This window comes from Nestor notabilis, unplaced genomic scaffold (assembly GCF_000696875.1).
Source record: "Nestor notabilis isolate BGI_N333 unplaced genomic scaffold, ASM69687v1 scaffold12548, whole genome shotgun sequence".
Lineage (NCBI taxonomy): Eukaryota > Metazoa > Chordata > Aves > Psittaciformes > Psittacidae > Nestor > Nestor notabilis.
Genome location: NW_009941542.1, coordinates 1 through 20720, shown reverse-complemented (window position 1 = coordinate 20720; position 20720 = coordinate 1). Strand labels below are relative to the sequence as shown.

General features: G+C 50.9%; 2 protein-coding genes across 2 annotated transcripts; one reads left to right on the top strand and one right to left on the bottom strand.

The window, feature by feature from the left end:
* The first annotated feature begins 7773 nt into the window (after nt 1–7773).
* CAV3 (caveolin 3) lies at nt 7774–10953 on the top strand. Its single transcript, XM_010020953.1, has 2 exons — nt 7774–7895; nt 10601–10953. The coding sequence occupies exons 1-2, from the start codon at nt 7782–7784 to the stop codon at nt 10940–10942; spliced, it is 456 nt and encodes a 151-aa protein (XP_010019255.1). The 5' UTR covers nt 7774–7781; the 3' UTR covers nt 10943–10953.
* Nucleotides 10954–14411: 3458 nt separating this feature from the next.
* On the bottom strand, nt 14412–20516 carry OXTR (oxytocin receptor). Its single transcript, XM_010020955.1, has 3 exons — nt 20376–20516; nt 19392–20175; nt 14412–14608 (listed from the first exon to the last, which is right to left on the bottom strand). The coding sequence occupies exons 1-3, from the start codon at nt 20514–20516 to the stop codon at nt 14412–14414; spliced, it is 1122 nt and encodes a 373-aa protein (XP_010019257.1).
* Between the last annotated feature and the right edge of the window lie 204 nt (nt 20517–20720).

Genomic DNA, 20720 nt, shown 5'->3' with positions numbered 1-20720 from the left:
AAAGCCAAGTGAAGCTATTTTAAAATGAAAATCCAAAGGAATTTAGAGTGCTCGTGTGAGAGAAAAGACAAGATTAAGAGGAGATATAAATACAAGATAAAGGGGGCCGCTCCCAAACTGTCCTCCTGTGCCTTCAGCAGAGAGGAACAACATCCCATGAGCTGCTCAAAGCTGTTTTTCCTCGGAGCAGGCTTGGCACCACCAAGCAGCAGCTCTGCACAGAGCCCAGCTCAACAGGGGCTGGTGAGACCCTGCTGCTGGAGCCCCTACCAGGGCAGCAGGAGACACCCCAGCCCTGCTCAGCCACAGTGTCATAGCTGATCCATCAGCCAGGACACCATGTCCCAGCGCCAGGCAGGCAGCAGATGATGGGCTTTGGGCATTCCCCATAGACAGGCCACACAGAGTCATTGCTGAAGGCTCCCAGCTCCTCCAGCACCTAGCACACTGCTCTCCCTCTCATATGATACAGAACACAGTCATTTGTTCAACATTTTAAACATAGCTTTGCCCATTGCCAGAAGAATGTGATTAAGAGGGAATTAGGAAAGAGCTAGCAGTTACTTACAGGCTCAATTAGTGCCTGATGAGCTGCGTAACAAGAAATGCAGTTGTAGATGTTTCATGTGATACCCAGTTCACTGGTATCGTTAAACACAGCATTAAAAGATGAAACTCTTGAGTACCTGGGGTGTCTTAATGCGTTACCATCTCCCCAGGTCTCCCACTGACCCACTGCATCCCTGCTGCTGGAAGGCAGCCCCATCACCCCAGCCCTCGGGCACTGCCACTTAAGCCACCAACAACCCAGACCCAACAGCTCTGGCTGCGGCTAGTGTGCCCACAGCATCTGCACATCCCTGAGATCTAGGACAAACACATCCAAAATGAAAAAAGCTCCTAACTCAAATTAAAGGCAGAAGAAAGATTTTCCGATTTTAGACCATAGGATGAACTGCAGCTTTACATCCTTTGTGTCACAGCTGAGCTCTCCCTGTCTACTGCACATTGAGAGGCTCCACTACAAATAAAGGAAAGTATTTCCAGCAGACAGTCCCGGCTCACATCTGCAGAGTGGCAGCTCCTGCCTGCCCTAAGCACTCAGTCTCCAGCCCCAGCCTGCTGCATCCTCATGGGAAGAAGGTCTCGGGCTCCTATCGCAGCATTTACAGAGACAAAATACAAAAAGATCAGGTGGTTGTGTATCCGGAGGGGCATGAATTTGATATTCATAGACTTTCTCTTTTAAAGGGCAAAACACTTTGATTTGAAACAAATGACAATGATGACTTGAATGATAAATGAATGTCTGTACTTACTGAAATTTAATTTTAATTGATACTAAACATGGCAGAGCTTCTACTCAAACTTCCATTTGCCAGCCACCTACTTCAGCTGCCTCTGAAAAGATAATGTCACTCAACCCCTACTATCTGTATCTTCTGTACTTACTAGCACTTGAGGACTGAAGAGCAAGGACTAGCCAAAATACAAGAGACCCTGAGCCACTTTCAGGGAGGCAGGCAGGCACTGGTCTTGGGACCAGTCAGTCCTCCAGGGGCAAGGCTCTTCATCCAGGGGCTCTGACACCATTAGCTCCAGCAAGACTGGATTCCTCTTTCACACCACCAGAGATCACATCCAGGCAGGAAAAGGGCAAGGTACCCCCTGTAACCAAGGAGAACCTTGGTTTTCAGTCCCTGTGAGAGGGGGATACCAGGAATAGAGAGTGTGAATTTGAGGCAGATGGAGAAGACCCATCCCATTCACTTGGAAGCATGTGTTATTCCCTCAAGTGCTCTCAAGTTCACCAATAAGAGCATGCATTAAACAGTTTTCTTACTTGGGGCTTTTGCTTCTCTGGTGTATTTCAATCCAAGTTGTTTACTTTCATAATAAATTATTTCTGTGCATGAAACTCAAGGTGCTGCATGGTGCAAACTTCAGATGGCACAAAGTCACTGCCCACAGTTCATCCTGGTGCTCTTCCAAGCCAGCAAAAGACAACAAGGAGAGGATCAGGCGTTTGCAGATCCATCGCCAGGCTTGCAGACCTGTACCAAAACTCATCCCCAGCACTACCAAGCCCGCACACGTCTTCTCCTGCCATCAGAGAGACCCAGCATCTAGCTTCTGACTTGCAGCACAACAGTGGCAATGTGCAGGAGAAACCAAAGACAGGATCACACACCACCACTTGTAGGTTCCCATTTTCAGGGAGGAGTAACACTAGTGAATGGATGATTAAAACCAAGTTTTAACCTGCAACAGTCAAAAGAGCTAAAAGGTTTTGTTTTGCCTTTTTAAATAAAGATGAAAGGAGAGCTCTGCTCCAAGCACTGAAGGCAGAGCTGATCTCTTACCCTCACACCCATCTACCAGCACCTTCCGCTTGCTTGAAATATTTGTTTGCTTTCCTTGTTACACTGAGCTGAAGGATTAAAAGCCCCTGAGGTCAGGACTTATGCACAGAGTCATTCCTCCTGCTTTAACCCAAGACTTAATTTACCAGCTTCACTTTGTACCTGGCTGTCTTCTCTTCAACAGCAAACTGCATGCTCTCAGAGGACTCTATAGCAAAAGCTCTCAATTTCCTTACTATTTCCTTCACTGCAATTCTGGTCTATTTATTTTCATAGGACCTTTGAGTTCTGCAAGCTTTATTTCTGCTTTATTCTTCTCTGCTCAAGAGGAATATATTTCACTTGCTGGGACCAAACTGCAGGTTATTTATCTGACCTCTAGAAGGCTTCTGAGTTCATAGCACCAATCCTTCTAGCCTACAGCCAGCCTAGGTTTTGATGATTTATTTACCAAAAGCAATACTCCCCTTGAAATCACACATAAGGCTGCTCAGGGACACAATGGTAACTATTTGTTTCTGAAAAGGAAAACTCATCACAAGGTTTCATAACAAATGTTCTCAAGATGAAAGATTTTGAGCACAGCTGGAATTAGACTCTCACATGTGCCCACAGACACCCAGGATATGCAGAGGAATGGGCAAGGGAGCAGCATCCTGCTCCAAGCATCCGTAACTCTTTCTAGTTTCCTGGAAGAGAAAAAGCCTTCAAGGACTTGGAGTATAGGAAAATCACCCCAAGCTAAACAGGAGCAGTGGAGTCTCCCACATGCCCTAAGTGATGCCTGATAGTTCAGGAAGGTTTCAGGATGAGCCTTATAACCAAACCTTGCTTCTCCAGTCAGGTCCAGACCAACATGGTGACCCAGCAGCAGCCAACCTGCACATCCTTGAAGTACAAAGCTTCAAGAGGAGCTGCTCTTAAAGCAGGAAAGAAATCCTGACAGCAGCAAAGAGGCAAACAAAGGAGGCTTCTCAGTGCAGTAACCACTGGCAATACAGTATTTACAGGGTAGGAACTATCTTCTGGTCACAAGCACCCCAGATTCCTGCACCTGGGTGGGAAGCTGGGTTTTAAATCACCCAGGTGTGCTCCATGCATGCAGGAACACTCAGTCTGCCCAGTCTTTTGCATGATCCTGAATCCTCTCCCTTCATGCTTAATGCTGGACAGACAGGTGGACAAGGGCTGGCTGAGGACAGCTGCACTCGCAGGATGAGAGGACCAGATGAAGCTTAGGACTTACATGGGCAGGCAGATGCACAAAAACCTCTGCAAGCAGAAGCCCCCAATTTGAAAAGAGGAATGCATTCACTATCTGAAAACCAGACTTCATATTGAAAGGGAAGAATAATTTATTTCCCTAGTTGGTACTAGTGAAGGGCACTGCCAAGAAATTAATGGCTATTGGCATCTCTTGCACCACCAGGTTGGGAAAGGGTCTCCACAGGACAAACCATGGCCAGCAAATTGTTCCAATGCATATCTATAGCCATCCCCAGTGGAGCATTAATAGTTGCTGAAACTGCTATTGATTTATCATCTATACTTAGCAATTAAACTTCTGGTTGTCATTAGTTACTATCAAACTAATATTCCTGTTAGTCCACTGCAGCCTCTGCACACCAGAAGCTTTTACATCGTGTCCCATTCACAGTCTTAAAGTACTCGGAAATAGATTTATTTATAGCATCTATGGTGCAACAGAATATTCCTCCTCTCTCTCCTTGCTACTTGACTCTTACTAATTGCACGTTAACCACTACGTGGGTTCACATTCTCCTACTCCCACGCCTGGGACACCAAAGCCGCATGCCTGGGTGCAGACAGCAAGGACCAGCCCAAGCCTAAAGACAGCAACTGACTCACGCTGTTAGAAATCCCACACCAGAGATGGGCAGGGCCCAGCAAAGCAGGGGGTGAGCGTGCGTGGCACCCCACAACCGCGCTGCCATCCCCTCCACAGCCCTGGGGCTCAGGGCAGCCGGCTGAGCTCCCCCAACTATGGGGAGGGCAGGTCAACAACCCCCTGTCCCGGTGTAAAGCCTTCCAGCAGGATGAGTGGAGGAAAACACAGCAGAACAAATACCTTGTGTAGCACTGCTCCGTCTGTCAGGGGACAGCACTGCCAGGAGCAGCTGTGGCTCCTAAATTGGGTGCTGGTTCCCAGCCAAGCAAGCGCTGCTCTTCCATCAAAGCGGTTACTCACGCACACCGCCTCCGCTCACAGCAGCGATATGTGCCTTCAGCTCGGAGTAAGGGGAAACCAGCTTACCTTGCAAAAACACCCTTCACAGTCTGTTTTGAAGTGCTCAGCCGTGGCAGCAGTGGTGCTACAGAACTTGGTTAGAGAGGAATTCAGCTGTAACAGAGCACATCTGGTCTTAAAGCTGATGCCCAAAGCTTCTGAGCATGGAGGGGTTTTTACTTGCAACACCAGCCCGTGTTGGGTTTGGGCTCTTGCAGCTGCTGGTGCTGAGGAGCCAGGGCTGGCACTACGGGCAGAGGGCTGGGTCAAGTGTGGGTCTGAAAGCCCCACTGAAGGGCAGAGACCAGCAGGCAGCTTGTCGAACCAGGTTCTGGGTACTCCCCACACCCAACCAACTCTTGGCATAATTTACCACCAGCAGCAGCTCACTGCCTCCTGGTGCCACTTAACACTGCAGCTGTGCCTGCTAACCCAGCAGGAAGGCAAAGGAACAGGACCAAACCAAGCCACCTCAGCTCAAGTCACCAGTGAGAGATCCAGGGACAGGGAACTGGTGCTGCTGAAGGGTTTACCAGTATCCTTTCTCCCAGAGAAGCATAGCCAGGACAGGGTTTCTGATGGACGCTCCCCTCCAGAAGTAACCTGCCCAGATTTAAACCCACAACTCCATGCTCAAACCTTCAGATTTCACCCCTTCTCCATAGGTGCCTACTTTACTTTTGCAGTACCCCATGACTTTGTATGGTTACTTTCCCACCCCCAGTTCTGCCCTTTCCCTCCATAAAGGAGGAATCAGGGATGTCTCCAACAAGATGCAGTCATCACAGTTTTAGCCATGGATGTGCCACACACCAGGGCATTGCCACATATACTTTCACTACAGCAGAAATCCCAAGAAAAACAGTTTCCAGACTGAAGCACCACCCTGACTCCTGAAAAAACACCTCAAGCAGGAGGAGCTAGAGGAGTCTGGCAGCCTTCAACATGCACTAATGCTCAGCCAGGCTCCCACCATCACGAGTTCCACAGCAAAATGAACATGCCCAAGATACATGCAACACCTCAGCCAAATGAAAGAACACAATCCCATTTTTGCACTGTATTTTATCAACTCAAAGGGCTGGAACAAAACTGAAAGCTCCAGGCACCAAGCCACATAGGTTTGATAAAGTCAGCACTGCACAGGCACCAATGGGTTTGGAAGGCAGCAGCCTTTTGCAGTTAAAATACCTCCCTGCCATGCCAGCTGAGCACATTAGCTCTGAAGTGGTCCCTTCCATGCTCAGCAGTTGTATAAACAACTCCAGGGCACCGATCTTCCTCTTCCTTCATCACAGAATGGTTTGGGTTGGAAAGGACCTTAAAGCTCATCTAGTTCCAACACTCTGCCACAGACAGGGATACCTTCCACTAGATTGGGTTGCTCAAAGCCCCAGAGTCTTCACTCGTTTCACCACTTTCCTGGCATTTGACTTGCAATATGTAAAGGATTTTATCTGACTATTCGGATTCCATGGTAGCTGTTTGCTTCCTGCTATAACAGTCCTTTAAAAAGCATTCTAGAAATTACATGTTCCAATAGTCACCTTCAATATGTGCCCAGAGCTTTTCTCTTTTTTTTACATTAAGGTCTACTTAAACTTTGGTTTGTTTTCTTAATTTTGATTCACTGGCAGAGACTTAAGGCGCACATTGTACCCTTTTGGTTTTTTCCACTGAATTTGCAGGTCCACAAAAAAAACCCCAACTATTTCTTGATGTTAGAGCTACCCAGGAAATGTTTCGTCATCCAAATAAAGATTCCTAGACCTAGATTGTGCAGCCCAGAATAAATCCAAGCTTATCATGATAACTTGGCACTGAAGGATTCAGCTCCAGAAGCTTGAGGGTATTTGGACCCCACTTCACGTACCTCCAAGGGAGGGAAATGAGCCATATGTCCTTCCTTCTTTATCCCTTCATATTTCTGCACAGAAGGCATGCCCAGGAGAAGGAAAAGGATGCACCCACAGCAGCACCAGACCAGGCTCATTTGGGTGCTCCCACAAAGCAATGTGGGTGTCATTGCCAGAGGCAATGTTTCATCCCAACCACAAAATCCAGAGCACTTCCCAGCTGGAGGTACCACACATCTTTGCCATTTCACACGTGAAACAGAAGAGAGATAAGGCTCAAGAACAGTTCAGAGAACACTTAACATTAATGGAGGTTCATATGGGGAGTCCCCCAGAGGTTTTGCGCCCAAATGCTACAGTGTGCAGTACTGACCCAGGGGTAAGTCACAACCATCTGCTGTGTCACCCCCACAGCACAGCCAGTTGTCACCAAACATCCCCAGCACTGCATGGAGACACTTCAGAGCAGCCACAAAGCAGCCTTTACCAAAGGGACACACGAGGGGAAATCAGAGGCCAGTTATCCCAATACTACTTCACATGAAAGTGCCTACAAACAACTGATTTGCCGGAAGCTTTGGGTGAGCGGTTTGACGGTGGTTGGTTGTTTTGGTTTGGGGTTTGGTTATTTGTTTTTTTCTTTCCCAAAAAAAATTAGTTTTAAACAAATCTTCAGTTCACAAGACCCAAGGGAGCACTGAAGAGATTCGTGAGGACCATCAAAATACAGCACAAGTTAAATAAAACTTCATTAATATGCTACATGTCATTGTGTCCAGTGTTAAGTGAGGAGATGTCTTGACCATTATTGATCTCTGGGTTGGTCTTGCAGGATTTCTTTGAGTTTCTCTGTATGAAACAGCTGGAATCGAAGGAATCCAAACCAATACCACAAACTGCTTCTGTGCTCCCAGAGGGACCCCAAGGTTTGGTGCCTGTCCCAGGACAATGTGGCTTCTCTGGGTGATATTTATAGACGCGATTCCCATCTCCCCAGAGCCGCTTCATTTAGAGATTGGTAAACAATAATTTTCCTTGTAAACAACTATTTCTCTCAGGCTTTTGAGGACGTCTGCCCCAACTGGGGGCACCACAGGGGCTGTCCCCAGCAAAGTCCCTTTAAGGGACACTTGGGGCGGCTGTGGGAGGCAGGACATTAATTTTAGCCTGGAGCAGTGCCAGGGGCGCAGGGCTGCAGGGCAGCTGCTGCTGGCAGGGGGGCCGGAGCCTCCACACCCTGTCCTGCCCCGGTCCTCCTCCCGCAGAGCCCCCATTCCCTCCGCTGTGACCCTCCACGCTGGCAGCAGAGCGGCCATGGCCGAGGAGCAGACAGAGCTGGAGGAGAGGATCATCATCAAGGACCAGCACACCAAGGAGATCGACCTGGTGAACAGAGACCCGAAGCATATAAACGAGGACGTTGTAAAGGTAGGACTTTCTCAGCACTGTGTTTTAGAAGCATCCCTGCCTCCTTGATGCAATCAGTATATTGGTATTGCTGTTCTGTACCTGGCTTGGCCTCAGCCGGGGCTGCAATTCTGCAGTACAAGTGCCTCAAGAGGTGGTGTTACCTTGGGTAACAGGGACATAACCTGCTAGAGGCCACAGCCCTGCTGCCAGGGGCAGCCAGATGCCAGCTGGGTGGCTCCAATTAACACACTATTTCCTATTCCTTGAATGCTCTCTCCAACTTCATGGGCTATAGCTTGAATATTTATGGAGACTCCCTCCTTTGTACCAGTAAGTAGGGAGCCAAAAAAACCCCAGGGTCAGCCCATATCACTGATCTAAAGGGAACCTGGGGAAAAAACTGCTCATCATGAAGATCTGACATTCTGAGCACCAGAGCATTTAGATATGTGCTGTCCTGTTGTGAAGAAGATTGTTTCTCTCCCACAGCAGCAGGAGGGTGCAGCAAGCCTCCTCTGTCTATTTTTGATCAAGAGGAATTCTCAGTCTAGCTGAACAGGGAAACATTTTCCTGAATGCTCACCACTGAAACACAATTGCTCTAAGCTTTGGTAGTGTTATGCCCAAGAAGTTTGGACCAAAGGAGAACAGGAAGAGATGGAAGGGTTTTGTTCAAACCGTATTTGATATACATATATTTGACATAAAATCAGAGTGGATGACATGCCAGAAGGGACAGCATGCACCGAGGCTGCTTACAAAGGCTTTGTAACATAGCATGACCTTGATTACATAGCTGAAATGTAAGCCTGCATTTATGCATTTAAACACTATTACAGCTAAACCCACAGCATGGCCACATTAAACCCCCCCCGAGATGAGCTGTGACGGTGACAGCCGTAGATGGGCATCCTTCCGGCACAGTGAGACGTGCCTGTGACAGCTGCCAGGCACCTCGCTATCTCCAGCGTGTTCCCAGCAGCGTGTCCCACATCTGTGCCACATCATGCCAATGTGTCTCATCAGCCCACGCTTAGAGAGGTGTGGGGCTGTGGGCAGCACGACCCTGCCACTGCCCATGCTGGTGAGGACCTGGACAGCCTTCAGCCCACTGGCCCCCGTGCCCAGCAGCACTGTGGGAACACACCTACCTGCTCCCCAGCTACTACTGGGGGTAACAGCAGCACCTTCCAGACCACCCCTAACCCTTCTCACCAATTCAATTCTCCCAACCCTGCCTGTTCCTACTCAAGGATCCCTAAAAGCCTGTAAGAGGATTTCCAAGCTCACACACTCACATGGCCATGCTGCTGCTCCATCAGCTTCCACAACATTCCTCCCACCTTAAAAATAGCACAGCCGATAAGGCTGGGGATGGGGGTCAGAGCCAGCCCCGGGACAGGGAGCACTGCTCACCCCATAGCTGAAGAGAAAGCCAAAGCCTCCCCGCTCTCCTATAGGCAGCAACACACTGAGAAACACCCTCGGCATGAAACCATGTAGTGCTCCTAAAGCACAGCAAGTAGAAAGGCATCCAGTGGAGTTAAGGAGAGAAGCAGAGTGCTAAAGCTGAAGGTTCAGACTGGAGGGTTCACGTGGCCATAGATAAACCCATCCGGAGCATTACAGTGCCACAGCCAGAATCTGAGAACGTATTACAGCTACAGTGGTGACACCAGCCACAAAGGCTTTGGAGAGCTTTAGAAGCAATAGAGCAGTACCTGCATGTGAGGACTTCAGGGCAGTGCCGAAGTTCAGCTTGGGATCCAGCGCTCTGCCTCCACCAGCCCTCCTGGTGCACTGTGAGCAAAGAAAGGCTCAAGGCGGAAACTCTTCTCTTGTAGCCTGGTGCTCCCTTCATTAATTGACCCCTGATTAGCTCATCAGGCAGCTGTGCAGTGACCTGCAGCTCAGCCCCAGCTCCTGGGCAGCAGGGCTTTCCCCAGGCACCCCAGCACCAGCTAACTCAGCTGCTGATTCTTAATCTGTGTCAGTGTTTTCTCCCTCTTACCCACTCCAGGAAATTAAAGATGATGCAGAATGATTTCATGATCAAAGTGCTTCCAGAACCCGAACGGAGGCTGCAGTTTAACATAAATGTACAAAGAGACACATTAGCTTCCCAAGGAAAGGCCATGTATTCCCTAGAAATGAGTTACACCACAGTGAGATCTTTACACATAGGTCAGAGGCTTTTAAGAGCATTTACCACTCAGAGACACTTCCAGTACCTGCACATAACAGCACTATCCCTGTAAGGGCATTGCCCAGCTGATCTCTCTCCCTTTGCAGAAGGAACCCAGACAGACAGAACTGAGCACCTTGCCCTTGCATATATAAACAAATAAATCACAAATGAAGAGGGCTGTTGGCATTTTATTAGCACAAACCACCTTCTGGCTGAGCAGGCAGCCCATGTCCCTGAATGCTAAAAAAGGGTAGGAATGGGCTCTGGCTTCCTCTGGAGTAAACACTCCCATGCACAGCTCCTGTTTGGCAAGCTTGTGCCTGGCCCCAGCACCTGGAAGCATTGTCCACGGCTCAGGGTTTGAGATCACAGAATGTGTCCTGAGCAGCCATGCCCGGGTTTAGGGCATCCATCCCCCCCAGCACAGCTCCCTCCATTCAGGCTGTGCTTTCACATTGCAATGAATCCTCATCCTTGCACTGGGGCCCATGTTAGCTCCCAAAACCTACTTTACCTCTGTATTCTCTCCTCCCAGGTGGATTTTGAGGATGTGATAGCTGAGCCTGTGGGAACATACAGCTTTGACGGGGTCTGGAAAACCAGCTACACCACTTTCACCGTCAGCAAGTACTGGTGCTACCGTCTGCTCTCTGCCATCCTGGGCATCCCCCTGGCAGTCATCTGGGGCTTTCTTTTTGCCCTCATCTCCTTCTGCCACATCTGGGCAGTGGTGCCCTGCATCAAGAGCTACCTGATAGAGATCCAGTGCGTCAGCCGAATCTACTCCCTGTGCATCCACACCTTCTGCGACCCGTTCTTTGAGGCACTCTCCAAGATCTGCAGCAACATCAGAGTTGCTCTCCGGAAGGAGATCTAGGTCCCTACAGCCGCTGCACCCAGCCCTTGCACACCCACCCCTCTACACAGGATTCCCTGGCTCCTGCAGCATGCCCTGCCCTTGGTCACACGGACAACCGTGCCCAGGGACCTGCGCAGTGCTGCCAGGCCCTGCAGCAGAGCTGGCAGTCAAGGATGCTCCCTGCAGTCAGAGGCATGCTGGGCTGCCCGTTACTCCATCCCAAAGCCAGCAGCTTTAGGAGAAGAGAAGCCCACCAAGGCTCGGCAAGAGCCCTCGGCCCTCCATGACCCTTGGCACTGCACCCTGCTCCCACAGGAGAGACAGCAGCATCTCATGGACCACAGCCCTTGGCTGCAGTAAAAAGCCATGGTGCAGAGATGCTGATGGACAACAGACCAAACCCTGCCTGCTTCTCCATCCCTTCATTCTAGCATGACACTAAGAGAAATACTTGCATATGGATTATTATTTGCTGCAAATAATTGTTGTTGTGGAAGCTTCTGTATTAAATCATGCTGCACAAAAGTTTTATGGATAGAATAGTGAAAACAAACTTTTTTTCATCATGTGTGTTCGCATTTCAGCAAAGCTGAAAAATCAGATCAATTAGTGCATGAAATGTTGTGTCTGCTTTCTGGGAGCATGAGCCTGGGCCACCAGCAATGGTAAAACCATTTGTGGCAGTTTGATGCTCACAACTTAATCTGGGGGCATCACTGTGCTCTGTGGTAGATCGTTGAACCATGTGGGCAGCACCGGGGCTGCAGAGGGGCAGCTGGGCAGCGCCGTGGGGAGCAACGAGAACAAGTGGCTTTTGATAACTTTGGTTGAGACATGACAAGCTTGGCTTCAAGCTTTAGCTTGGTTCTCAGGAAGAATATTGCTATGTGCTTGCTTGTCTGATGCTAGGTAAGCTCTAGCCTGCAGCAATGTGTTTGTCTGACACAGCAAGGGCAGCAGAGGAAGGAGCCTCCTCCAGGACATTGCCTGCACCCAGCTGCTCTGGTTCAGTGAAAACACAGGGATGAGGGGAAAAAAGTCCAATTTGGAGCTGCGTCCTCTCCTGTCAATTAAATTGTTTAGTCCATCTTCCATGAATCGTACTTTAACTCTGAGGCACTCAAATGCTTCTTTGGCTCTGGCCTTAAGTGCTTTGCTGAATCAGGGCCCAGGAGGTCCTGTTGTTCAGAGGTTATTCTCAATTGTATTCATGTGCTTTTTTCCCTTGGCTTCCAACAAAGACTTGGAGTCAAAGTCTCTTCTAGTGCCATGCCAAGGACAAGAGCAAGCCAGATTTTCTACTAGTGCTCTTCCAGTGGTTTGGGATTGTGGACTGCATTATTCCATAGCAATATCGCATCGGTGGTCTAGCAACATCGGGCCTCAAGATGGATGTTAAAAAAAAAAAAAAAAAAAAAAGATATTTAGATATTTGTATGGGAGAAAAATGTCTCCAAAAACACTTTATCATGAGCATTTTTTAAAGCTTTTTGTGGGAATAAAAAAAATTAAAACCAATACTGGGATTACATTCTTTTTAATTTTTTAGGTTTTTTCCTAGTAGTTCACAGCCAGAAACCAACAAACCTCCAAAATCCTGATCTCCCTACTGCAGTGACGCATGGGCTCACATGTTAGCACCTCTATTTTGCTTCTGACCCTTACGAAAGTCTTTTTGCAGCACATCTGATATCTTTCCACTGTGACAAACCTGGAGCTCTGCTCCCCGTCCCCATCCCACTGCAGCCTGGGGGTGCTGCAGGAGCCTGGCAATGGGCTGCAGCATCACTTGACTGGCGGGGAGAGGAAGATGCTGTATGCTTTCCTAAGGATTTAAACCAGGCTAGTAAAATACACTGAGAGTGCATGTGCTGGGTTGTATTCAGCAAATGTGCTGAGAGCTCACTTGAAGCTACTACAAAAAAACTCAAAGGAATGCCAGGACATGAAAGGTGAAATGTACTTGTTGATGACAGGGAAAAGATCAAGTACACATTTAAATGCATTTTTGGTATTCATTCCCAACAGGTAAGGCCAAATCACATTACTCTTTGCATGTACGCCTTGCTCCTGGCTGCAGATCTGGGAGGCGGCACAAGCAAAGGCAGAAGCATCCATCTGCAGCCACTGGATCCCACTGCCACCGAATTCATGGGAAAGCTCCCACTGCCTTCAGCAAAAGCTGCCCTTCCCTGCAGCCATCCCACCTGCCAAAGGCTGTGGCATGGCGAGCTCCATGCTATGGAACAGTGGGGTGCAGGTCTTAAGTGTTCGGTGCAGTACTCTGTAAAAGCATCCTTTGTTACTTGGATCTTGTGTTTAAAGCATTGTTTCCCATTGGTTTCCTTCATTTTCTTAGTCTATTCCTCCTTCCCCTCCCACTTTCCATTAAGACACACTCAGAAAACTTTATTTACAGGTATTTCTTAACAATATAAAATCCATGCCATAAGCATGACCTTGTGCATTACAGAGCAAGAAAATTGCATTGGTGTAAAAGACTAAATGCAACCTGCGGTAAACCCAAAGCAAAAGCTTAGCCTCAGGGGACTCAGCGGGAGTTTCTCTGTTAAACCCCATCGAGTTCAGCTGTAATCCCACACGCCCCCCTTAGGAGAAGCTTTAGAGCACACTCAGCAAACGTGTTATTGCACAGATCCCTGGCCCTGCAGGCGTGTCTGCTTCCCTGGCTCCTGCCGACCCATGTGTGCAGCCTCACGCAGCACATGGAGCAGAGCTGGGCAAGAGTAGGGGCACCTGGGTGTTAATGTTGCCCCCTGGATGGCTTGTCCCCAGCCCTGTTCGCACTGCCCCCCTAGCCCGTAGTCGCGGGACTGCCCTTCTCTGTGCTAGCACTGCCACTGCCGAGGCTGGGCTGCACTGCGCAGATGGAAGGACAACGGATGACGGAGAGATGGAGGGATGCAGGGATGCAGGGATGCAGGGATGCAGGGATGCAGGGAGGGGGTTGCCTCTGCCCCACAGCACTTCAAGCAAAGCAAGTATACCCGTGTTGAGAGCGTGGTGCCCGCTGCTCTGCCCCAGCCAGATGCTGGCATTCTGAGGGGTTCCTGCTGCAGGAGGTGGGGGGGAAGCAGTGCCCAACGCTGTGTGCCAGGATGGCACCCATCACCCTGCCCCTTGCATTCTATGGGAACACGGCACATCTGCCCCAGCAGTTTGGGGTAGTTTGAGGCAGAACTTGTCCTTCCCAGTGGTATCTAAAAGCCACCAATGTCAGTGATTTGGGGGCTTGAAAGTGGGTTCCTGCTGTCCAGTCCCAGGCAGCAGTGAAACCTGGACCACAGCAGCCCTCCCCTCGCTCCTGCCTCAGTTAAATAACAGATATCTATATTATCTGTACATGCTTACACAGACATATATACACCTACTTATATAGAACCCCCCTTGCTTGTCCGAATCCCAGCTTTCCACAGGGAAGGCAGCATGGCGGCAGCACAAGGTCCCAGCTGGCAATGCCCTCACATCATGGATGGCTGCATGAAGCTCCTTCCTGCCCAACGCTCAGGTCGCACGCCGGCCGCGACTTCAGGTAGTGCGTGGAGCAGCAGAGGAAGCGCCGCATCAGGTCGTGGAAGAGGTGCCCCGTGTACAGCATGTAGATCCAGGGGTTGCAGCAGCTGTTGAGGCTGGCCAAGAGCATGGCGATGATGAAGGGGGAGGCTGCAAGACAGAAAGCATGGCAGCATTAGGGCATGGAACGCTCAGGTCGCACGCCGGCCGCGACTTCAGGTAGTGCGTGGAGCAGCAGAGGAAGCGCCGCATCAGGTCGTGGAAGAGGTGCCCCGTGTACAGCATGTAGATCCAGGGGTTGCAGCAGCTGTTGAGGCTGGCCAAGAGCATGGCGATGATGAAGGGGGAGGCTGCAAGACAGAAAGCATGGCAGCATTAGGGCATGGCACAGGCAGTGACAGCCAGCACCCTGGAGAGGTAGGCACCAGGCACACACCACCAGCACGACACGTCCTCCCATGCCAGGGATGGGCTGCCCTGCCTGCAGGAACACCGTGGTTGATGTATTGGTAAAGAAGAGATGGTGAATAAAAAGGAAGAAGCGAGTTTTGGTTAAAGCAACTTGGATTTAGGGTTTTTTCCCAAAAAAAGGCTGCATTTCCTCCTCAGCTCCTGCACCGCTCAGCGCTACCCTAGAAATACCTCATGAGAGCAGAGCTTCCCCCGGCATCACCTGCACAATTTGCCTTTATCATGCCCAAAGTGGGGAGGAGGGAGCGCGGCCTCTTGGAGTTGCCATGGCAAAGAGCAGGACCGGGAACAAACATTTTCCCACCAGCAGCTAATTTGGGGCAGACTGGCAGGGTTTGTATGCTCAGGCTATGGGGAAGCCACAATCCCCCTGGCCCCAGTGCATACCTTGCTCGTGAGCTGTCCCCACCACCAAAACCCAGCCAACAGGACAGTGCCTGTCAGCCCAGCCCCATCCATGCCTCTTTGCCCAGTGCTATTCCAGCCCTAGGGACCAGTAGCATTTTTCTTTCCCCCAAATCAGTTTTTTCCATATGATGCTCTGCCAGGGAAAATCACAGCCATTCCCATTTCAGTAATGAAGCCTGGGAGCCTGGCAATGGCTCCTGGCTGCAAGCGTGGTGCTGGGGATGGTGACAGTATGGTGCCAGGACCTCCAGCAGCTGCTGCTGCTCTCCATTCCCAGGTAGTACTTGACAAAGTACTTGACAAAGTACTCGACTGTCCTACCGGAGAGGTCGGATCAGCACCTTCTGCTGAGAAGGGGATGGTGGCACTCACACTCCCATGGCAGCTGGACAGGAGCAGGGAACAGAGCTTTTTATTCTGCTTCCTAAATTTTCAGCCCGTACTCTCATCTCATTGTGCTCTCAGGGGACACCAGCAGTAAGGATGCGTATACGTGTTTGGCTGTTTCTGGTCCCTTTCCACCTCTGCAAGACTCCACTTGCAGCTTTTAAACTAGAGAAGAAGTGTGAATAATGAATACTACATTCCAGATTCACCTTTAGCCAACTCATGCGTAATTCCTGCTCAAGTGATATCTGATCCAACCACTTTTAATTTCAAGCATATGCTAAAGAAATCCATGGGGAATGGCATACAAATCCTAGGCACAAAACCTGAAATACATCACAGCATTTCTACCCACTTAAAAAACCATCTAGCCACGTCTGACAGCTCTTCCCTCTCTGCAGGAGATAAATTGAATTTCACGGAGCTTACAGCAGGCCAGGCCTTAAGTGTGGATCTCCCCCTGCTCTGGCAGGACTGCCGGAGAGCCCCGAGAGGTGCTGCAAAGAGCAACCTCTGCCCCTCATGGATGTTCCCTCTCCCCATGCTCTGAACATCTTCCCGTGCGGGTCTGTGGATGTTCTGCTGTCAAGAAGGATCAGCAAAGACAGAAGGCTGCGCCGGGGAAGGGCTGCGGGACCTTTGCTGCCAACGCTGCTACAGCAGAGAGATGAACTGAGGATTGTTCACTAATTCCCACATACAGAGAGATGCCATCACTCACAGCCCACGTTTCGGGGCACCAGCTCTCAGGATTAAAGGACCAATATATCAGTTAACGCTGCTTCACAGCCTTGCTATTATCTTCATGGATGCTTTAAGCCAACTTTGACTGAAAGCTCAAAATGCCACATGTAACATATATTACCCATAAGGTGCGTGCAACAAAAACCTCGTTCTAACCAGTGGTCTATGAAGGATCCCCAGTGCTTAAGCTGACACCTGCACCATAACCTGGAGCTCCGACCTGCACTTACAGGGGCTGTAGGTTTGCATGGCCAGCAAAGGTGGGGATCACCAGGGTGTGGGGTAGGGCAACAGCAGGGCTGGGGGAGACAAGGAGCTGGGCCAGGCAGATGGGCAGCAACGTGGGACCCCAGCCCCATCCTGACACTCCACTGGCACAGCTTCTGCGCTTCACTTGCCTTATTTTGTTTGTGAAGCAAGGAGGACTGATGTATAAAGCTACTGGATCGGTAACAGCAGGGTGAGACCTCTCTGATCATCACTTTGCTAGCTAGGAAAGGAGGGCTTCCTCTGTTTGTTTTCTTTACAGTTTTATCTCTACCCCTAACACATGCTAAACCGCAGCAGACTTCTCACCCTGCAAAGGTGAAAGAACAACCCCGAGCAGTGTCAGATTTGTACCCATGGCAGACCAAGCACTGTGCATCCCTCTGCTAATGCCCGAGATCTGCATCTCACCACGCTCCAGGATGCAAGGCACACAAAACCGCAGGGCCCCTGCTCAGCATTAATTAGGATTCAATAAGGTATAAACAGACTTCTCCTTGTCAGGGACACTCTTGATGATATCCTGTGTGGAGAAAACTAAACATTTTCTAAGTAGGTGACCCTCCCTCACACGGGCTTTGTAATCTGCACATCATCTCCCGGGGCGCAGCCCGCCCATGCCTGAGCACCCTGCCCATCGGCTTCCATTCCTCTCTGATGTTGTGCCCACGGAGACTGCAAAGCCTGTGAGATAAGAAACAGCCAAACTCCCTTCCTGCCGGGTACACCTCTGTCAGGTGCCCCACCACACTGCCCAGACGAGCTGGCCTGGGAAAAGGGAAGAGATGCAGGATGCAGGGCAACACTGTCAGGAGCGCTGCAGGCAAAGCCCGTTTATTCTGCAGAGAGGTCTGACCCTGCCCTCATGCCTCTGGGCAGCCAGCGAGGAGGACGGTGGGCCTGGGAGGAAGGGCTGGGGTCTCCCAGCATTTGCTGCCCACAATAGCCTACCCGAGGCTTTTCCTTCCTATGCCATGAAAGCCTCCAGCAAATACTGTGGCAAAACTCCCATCCTCTACTGCAGACACAGGCCCCCAAGCAACAGCAACTTGAAGGAACGGGGAGTTTGTTACAACTGAGCAGGGCTGGAGCTTTCCTCTCAACCTAACAGCAAATCAAAGGGAAAAGCATCACAGGGCCGACAGCACAGGGTGAGGAAGGGAAAGTTTCCCAGAGCAGCAGGTAGGGTGCGATCAGTGACCCCCCGGCCATCCCCCCGCTCCGCGCCGCAGGAATCAGCAGAGCGGCAGAGGTTTGTTTGCTGATGAGTCAGGCGGAAGCCCTCGAGATTGCAGGTTTAAAATACAGCGAAAGGGAGAGACACTGCTTCATCCCAGTGTGAGCTGAAAACTAGAAGTTTCAACCAGCCTAAATCAGGTGGAAAATGAGGAGACGGCTGCCTGGAGCACCTAGGGAGGCTTAAAGAGCTGTGCTTCTCTTCTCCACCTGAAATAAAAGCAGAGAGGAGCAAGAAGGTCAAAGTAAGCCTGCCTGGCTCCGATCAGCTTCGACCCAGGGAGACAAGATGCGCACAGGCTGCAGGAGACATCAGGTTCTCCACAGACAGGGTTAAAGAGTGAGGGTTAGAGCTCAGGGATAAGCTTAAAGAAGAGAAAAGAGTGCACAGTGTAAGCCAGCTGTGCCCTACACTGTGAAGCCCTTTGCCGTGGCAGGGCTGCTGGGGTAGCCGGGATGGGGCTGCAGCTCCTCACCCCTCTTTGGCATCCCCAGAGTCAGCATCCCTGCTGAGCTTGGGTCCGCCTGCCCAAAGAGCTGTCATCCCTGGATGCACTTTTTTCCCTTTCTCCCACCTCACAAAGTTGTGCAGTTTTTCTTTTAAGCTTTCCTGGGCAGTTTTCCTTACAGGTGCAGAGGGACCATCAGACACCTCCAGCAGGTGACAGCACAGAATTGTACAGTTACAAGCGTGTGAGACTAATGTATTTTACTCTGCCTCTACCTTAGTGATGACAGGAGCAGCCAGCGCCAAGTATAAGAAATGACAAATCAGTGACACCACATCCTTTAGGAAAAGCCTTTGCTCATAAATCAGCAGCTTTCTGCAGAAACCATGCTCCGGTCAGAGATAAAGTAACAGCAGCACGGTCCTGGGGTGGATGGAAAGGGGACAGGGGGAGAGGGAAAAGAGGGCAAAAGAGCAGAAAGCAAAGTTAGTGAGGACAAAACAGTAAGGGGAAGAAAAGTTGGGCACTAACACTGCTCTTTTCTCCTGGCATGGGGCTGAGCTCCCACACAGCCCCCAGCTCGTCCCAGCACCCGGGTGGGCAATCGAACCCCCACAAACCCCAGAGCACCCCGGAGGGCTGAGCTCACACAGCCGGGGACAGTGAAAAACCTCCCTGGCCACCACAACCACACAGCCCGACCAGCCCCAAGCTGTGGTGGCCCTGAACCTGCCGGGGCTCAGCCAGCCCTTGCTTGCCCAGGGTAAGCTCAGGCACAGCCACTGCTGCCTGTCAGGTGGGTTTTCCATGTTCGGGACTTTTTCCTGCCTCACCCCCAGCCCCCTGAGACCCAGCCTGGAGCAGTTTCTAGCTGCCACTTGCAGCCTGTGAGTCTGCTGCTGGAGTTCCTGCAGCCACTGAGCTTAAGCAGTCCATGCAAATGCAGGGCTATGGGAGAGGAGAGGACATACCTTCCTGCGGAGCATTCGTGTCCCACACAGACCACATCTGCACAAAGAAAAAGGGAGTCCAGCACACTATGAAAGCTAACACTATGATGAAGGTCATTTTGACTGTCCGGATCTTGGCTTTGGAGATGAGCCTGGTGCTGCTGACCCTGGCAAATGCTGTCCCATTGTGGGAGCTGGAGCTCATGTTGGGCCCATGAGCTGTCTTAAGCTTCACGTTCTGCCAGATTTTGAAGCTGATCAAGCCATAGCAGATGCTCAGCATCAACACAGGGATTATGTAGACCATCAGGGTTATCCAGGTGACATAGGCTTTAGGTCCCCAGGGCTGGATGAAATCTGCCCAACAGTCATAAACCCCATTACCTACATCCCTCAGAGAAAATATGTGGATCTGAGGGATGCTGACCAGCAGGCACAGCAGCCAGGTGAGGAGGACAGAGACCCGGTCCGCTCTCCTGTGCAGAGACCGCAGTGGCTGACAGATGGCCAAGCACCGGTCCAGGGACATCAGCAAGAGCATGTAGGTGGAAGCAAACATCCCCACTACCTGCAAGTACTTGATCAACCGGCAAAGGAAATCTGGCCCATAAAACCTGAAGGTAATGTCCCAGATGAGCTGGGGCAGCACCTGGAAGATGGCCACGACCAGGTCAGCAATGCTCAAGTGCTTCATGAAGAAGTACATGCGGGAGTGCTTCTGCCGGGTGGTGTGGATGGCCAGCAGCACGCACAGGTTGCCTGTCAGGGCGAGGAACAGGATGAGGCAGAGGACCGTCACCTCCACCTTGGCCATGTCCTCGTTCCTCTTCAGGGGGTCCGTGGTGCTGTTCCTCCCGGAGGTCTGGCCAGGTCAGCAATGCTCAAGTGCTTCATGAAGAAGTACATGCGGGAGTGCTTCTGCCGGGTGGTGTGGATGGCCAGCAGCACGCACAGGTTGCCTGTCAGGGCGAGGAACAGGATGAGGCAGAGGACCGTCACCTCCACCTTGGCCATGTCCTCGTTCCTCTTCAGGGGGTCCGTGGTGCTGTTCCTCCCGGAGGTCTGGTTCTCCAGGCAGAGCCTGCCGTTCCCCAGAGAGCTGTTGATGGTCCATATGCTGCTCCCCGCGAAGTACAACTTCTCCATGGCCAGCTCCGTCCCACATAGAGCCTGGTAGCAGAGAGGGTGGGTGGCAGGTCCTCTGCGAACGCGTCCCCGTTTGAGGCAGCCGTGTCCCCGCTGCGGCTGTCCTCGCTGGCGCTCACCTCGGCGGGCTGCTCTGCCTCTTTCACCGGAGCTCCCGTCCGTCCCTGTCCCGGTCCTGATGCCCGTGTCCGGGGTCGAGGGCTG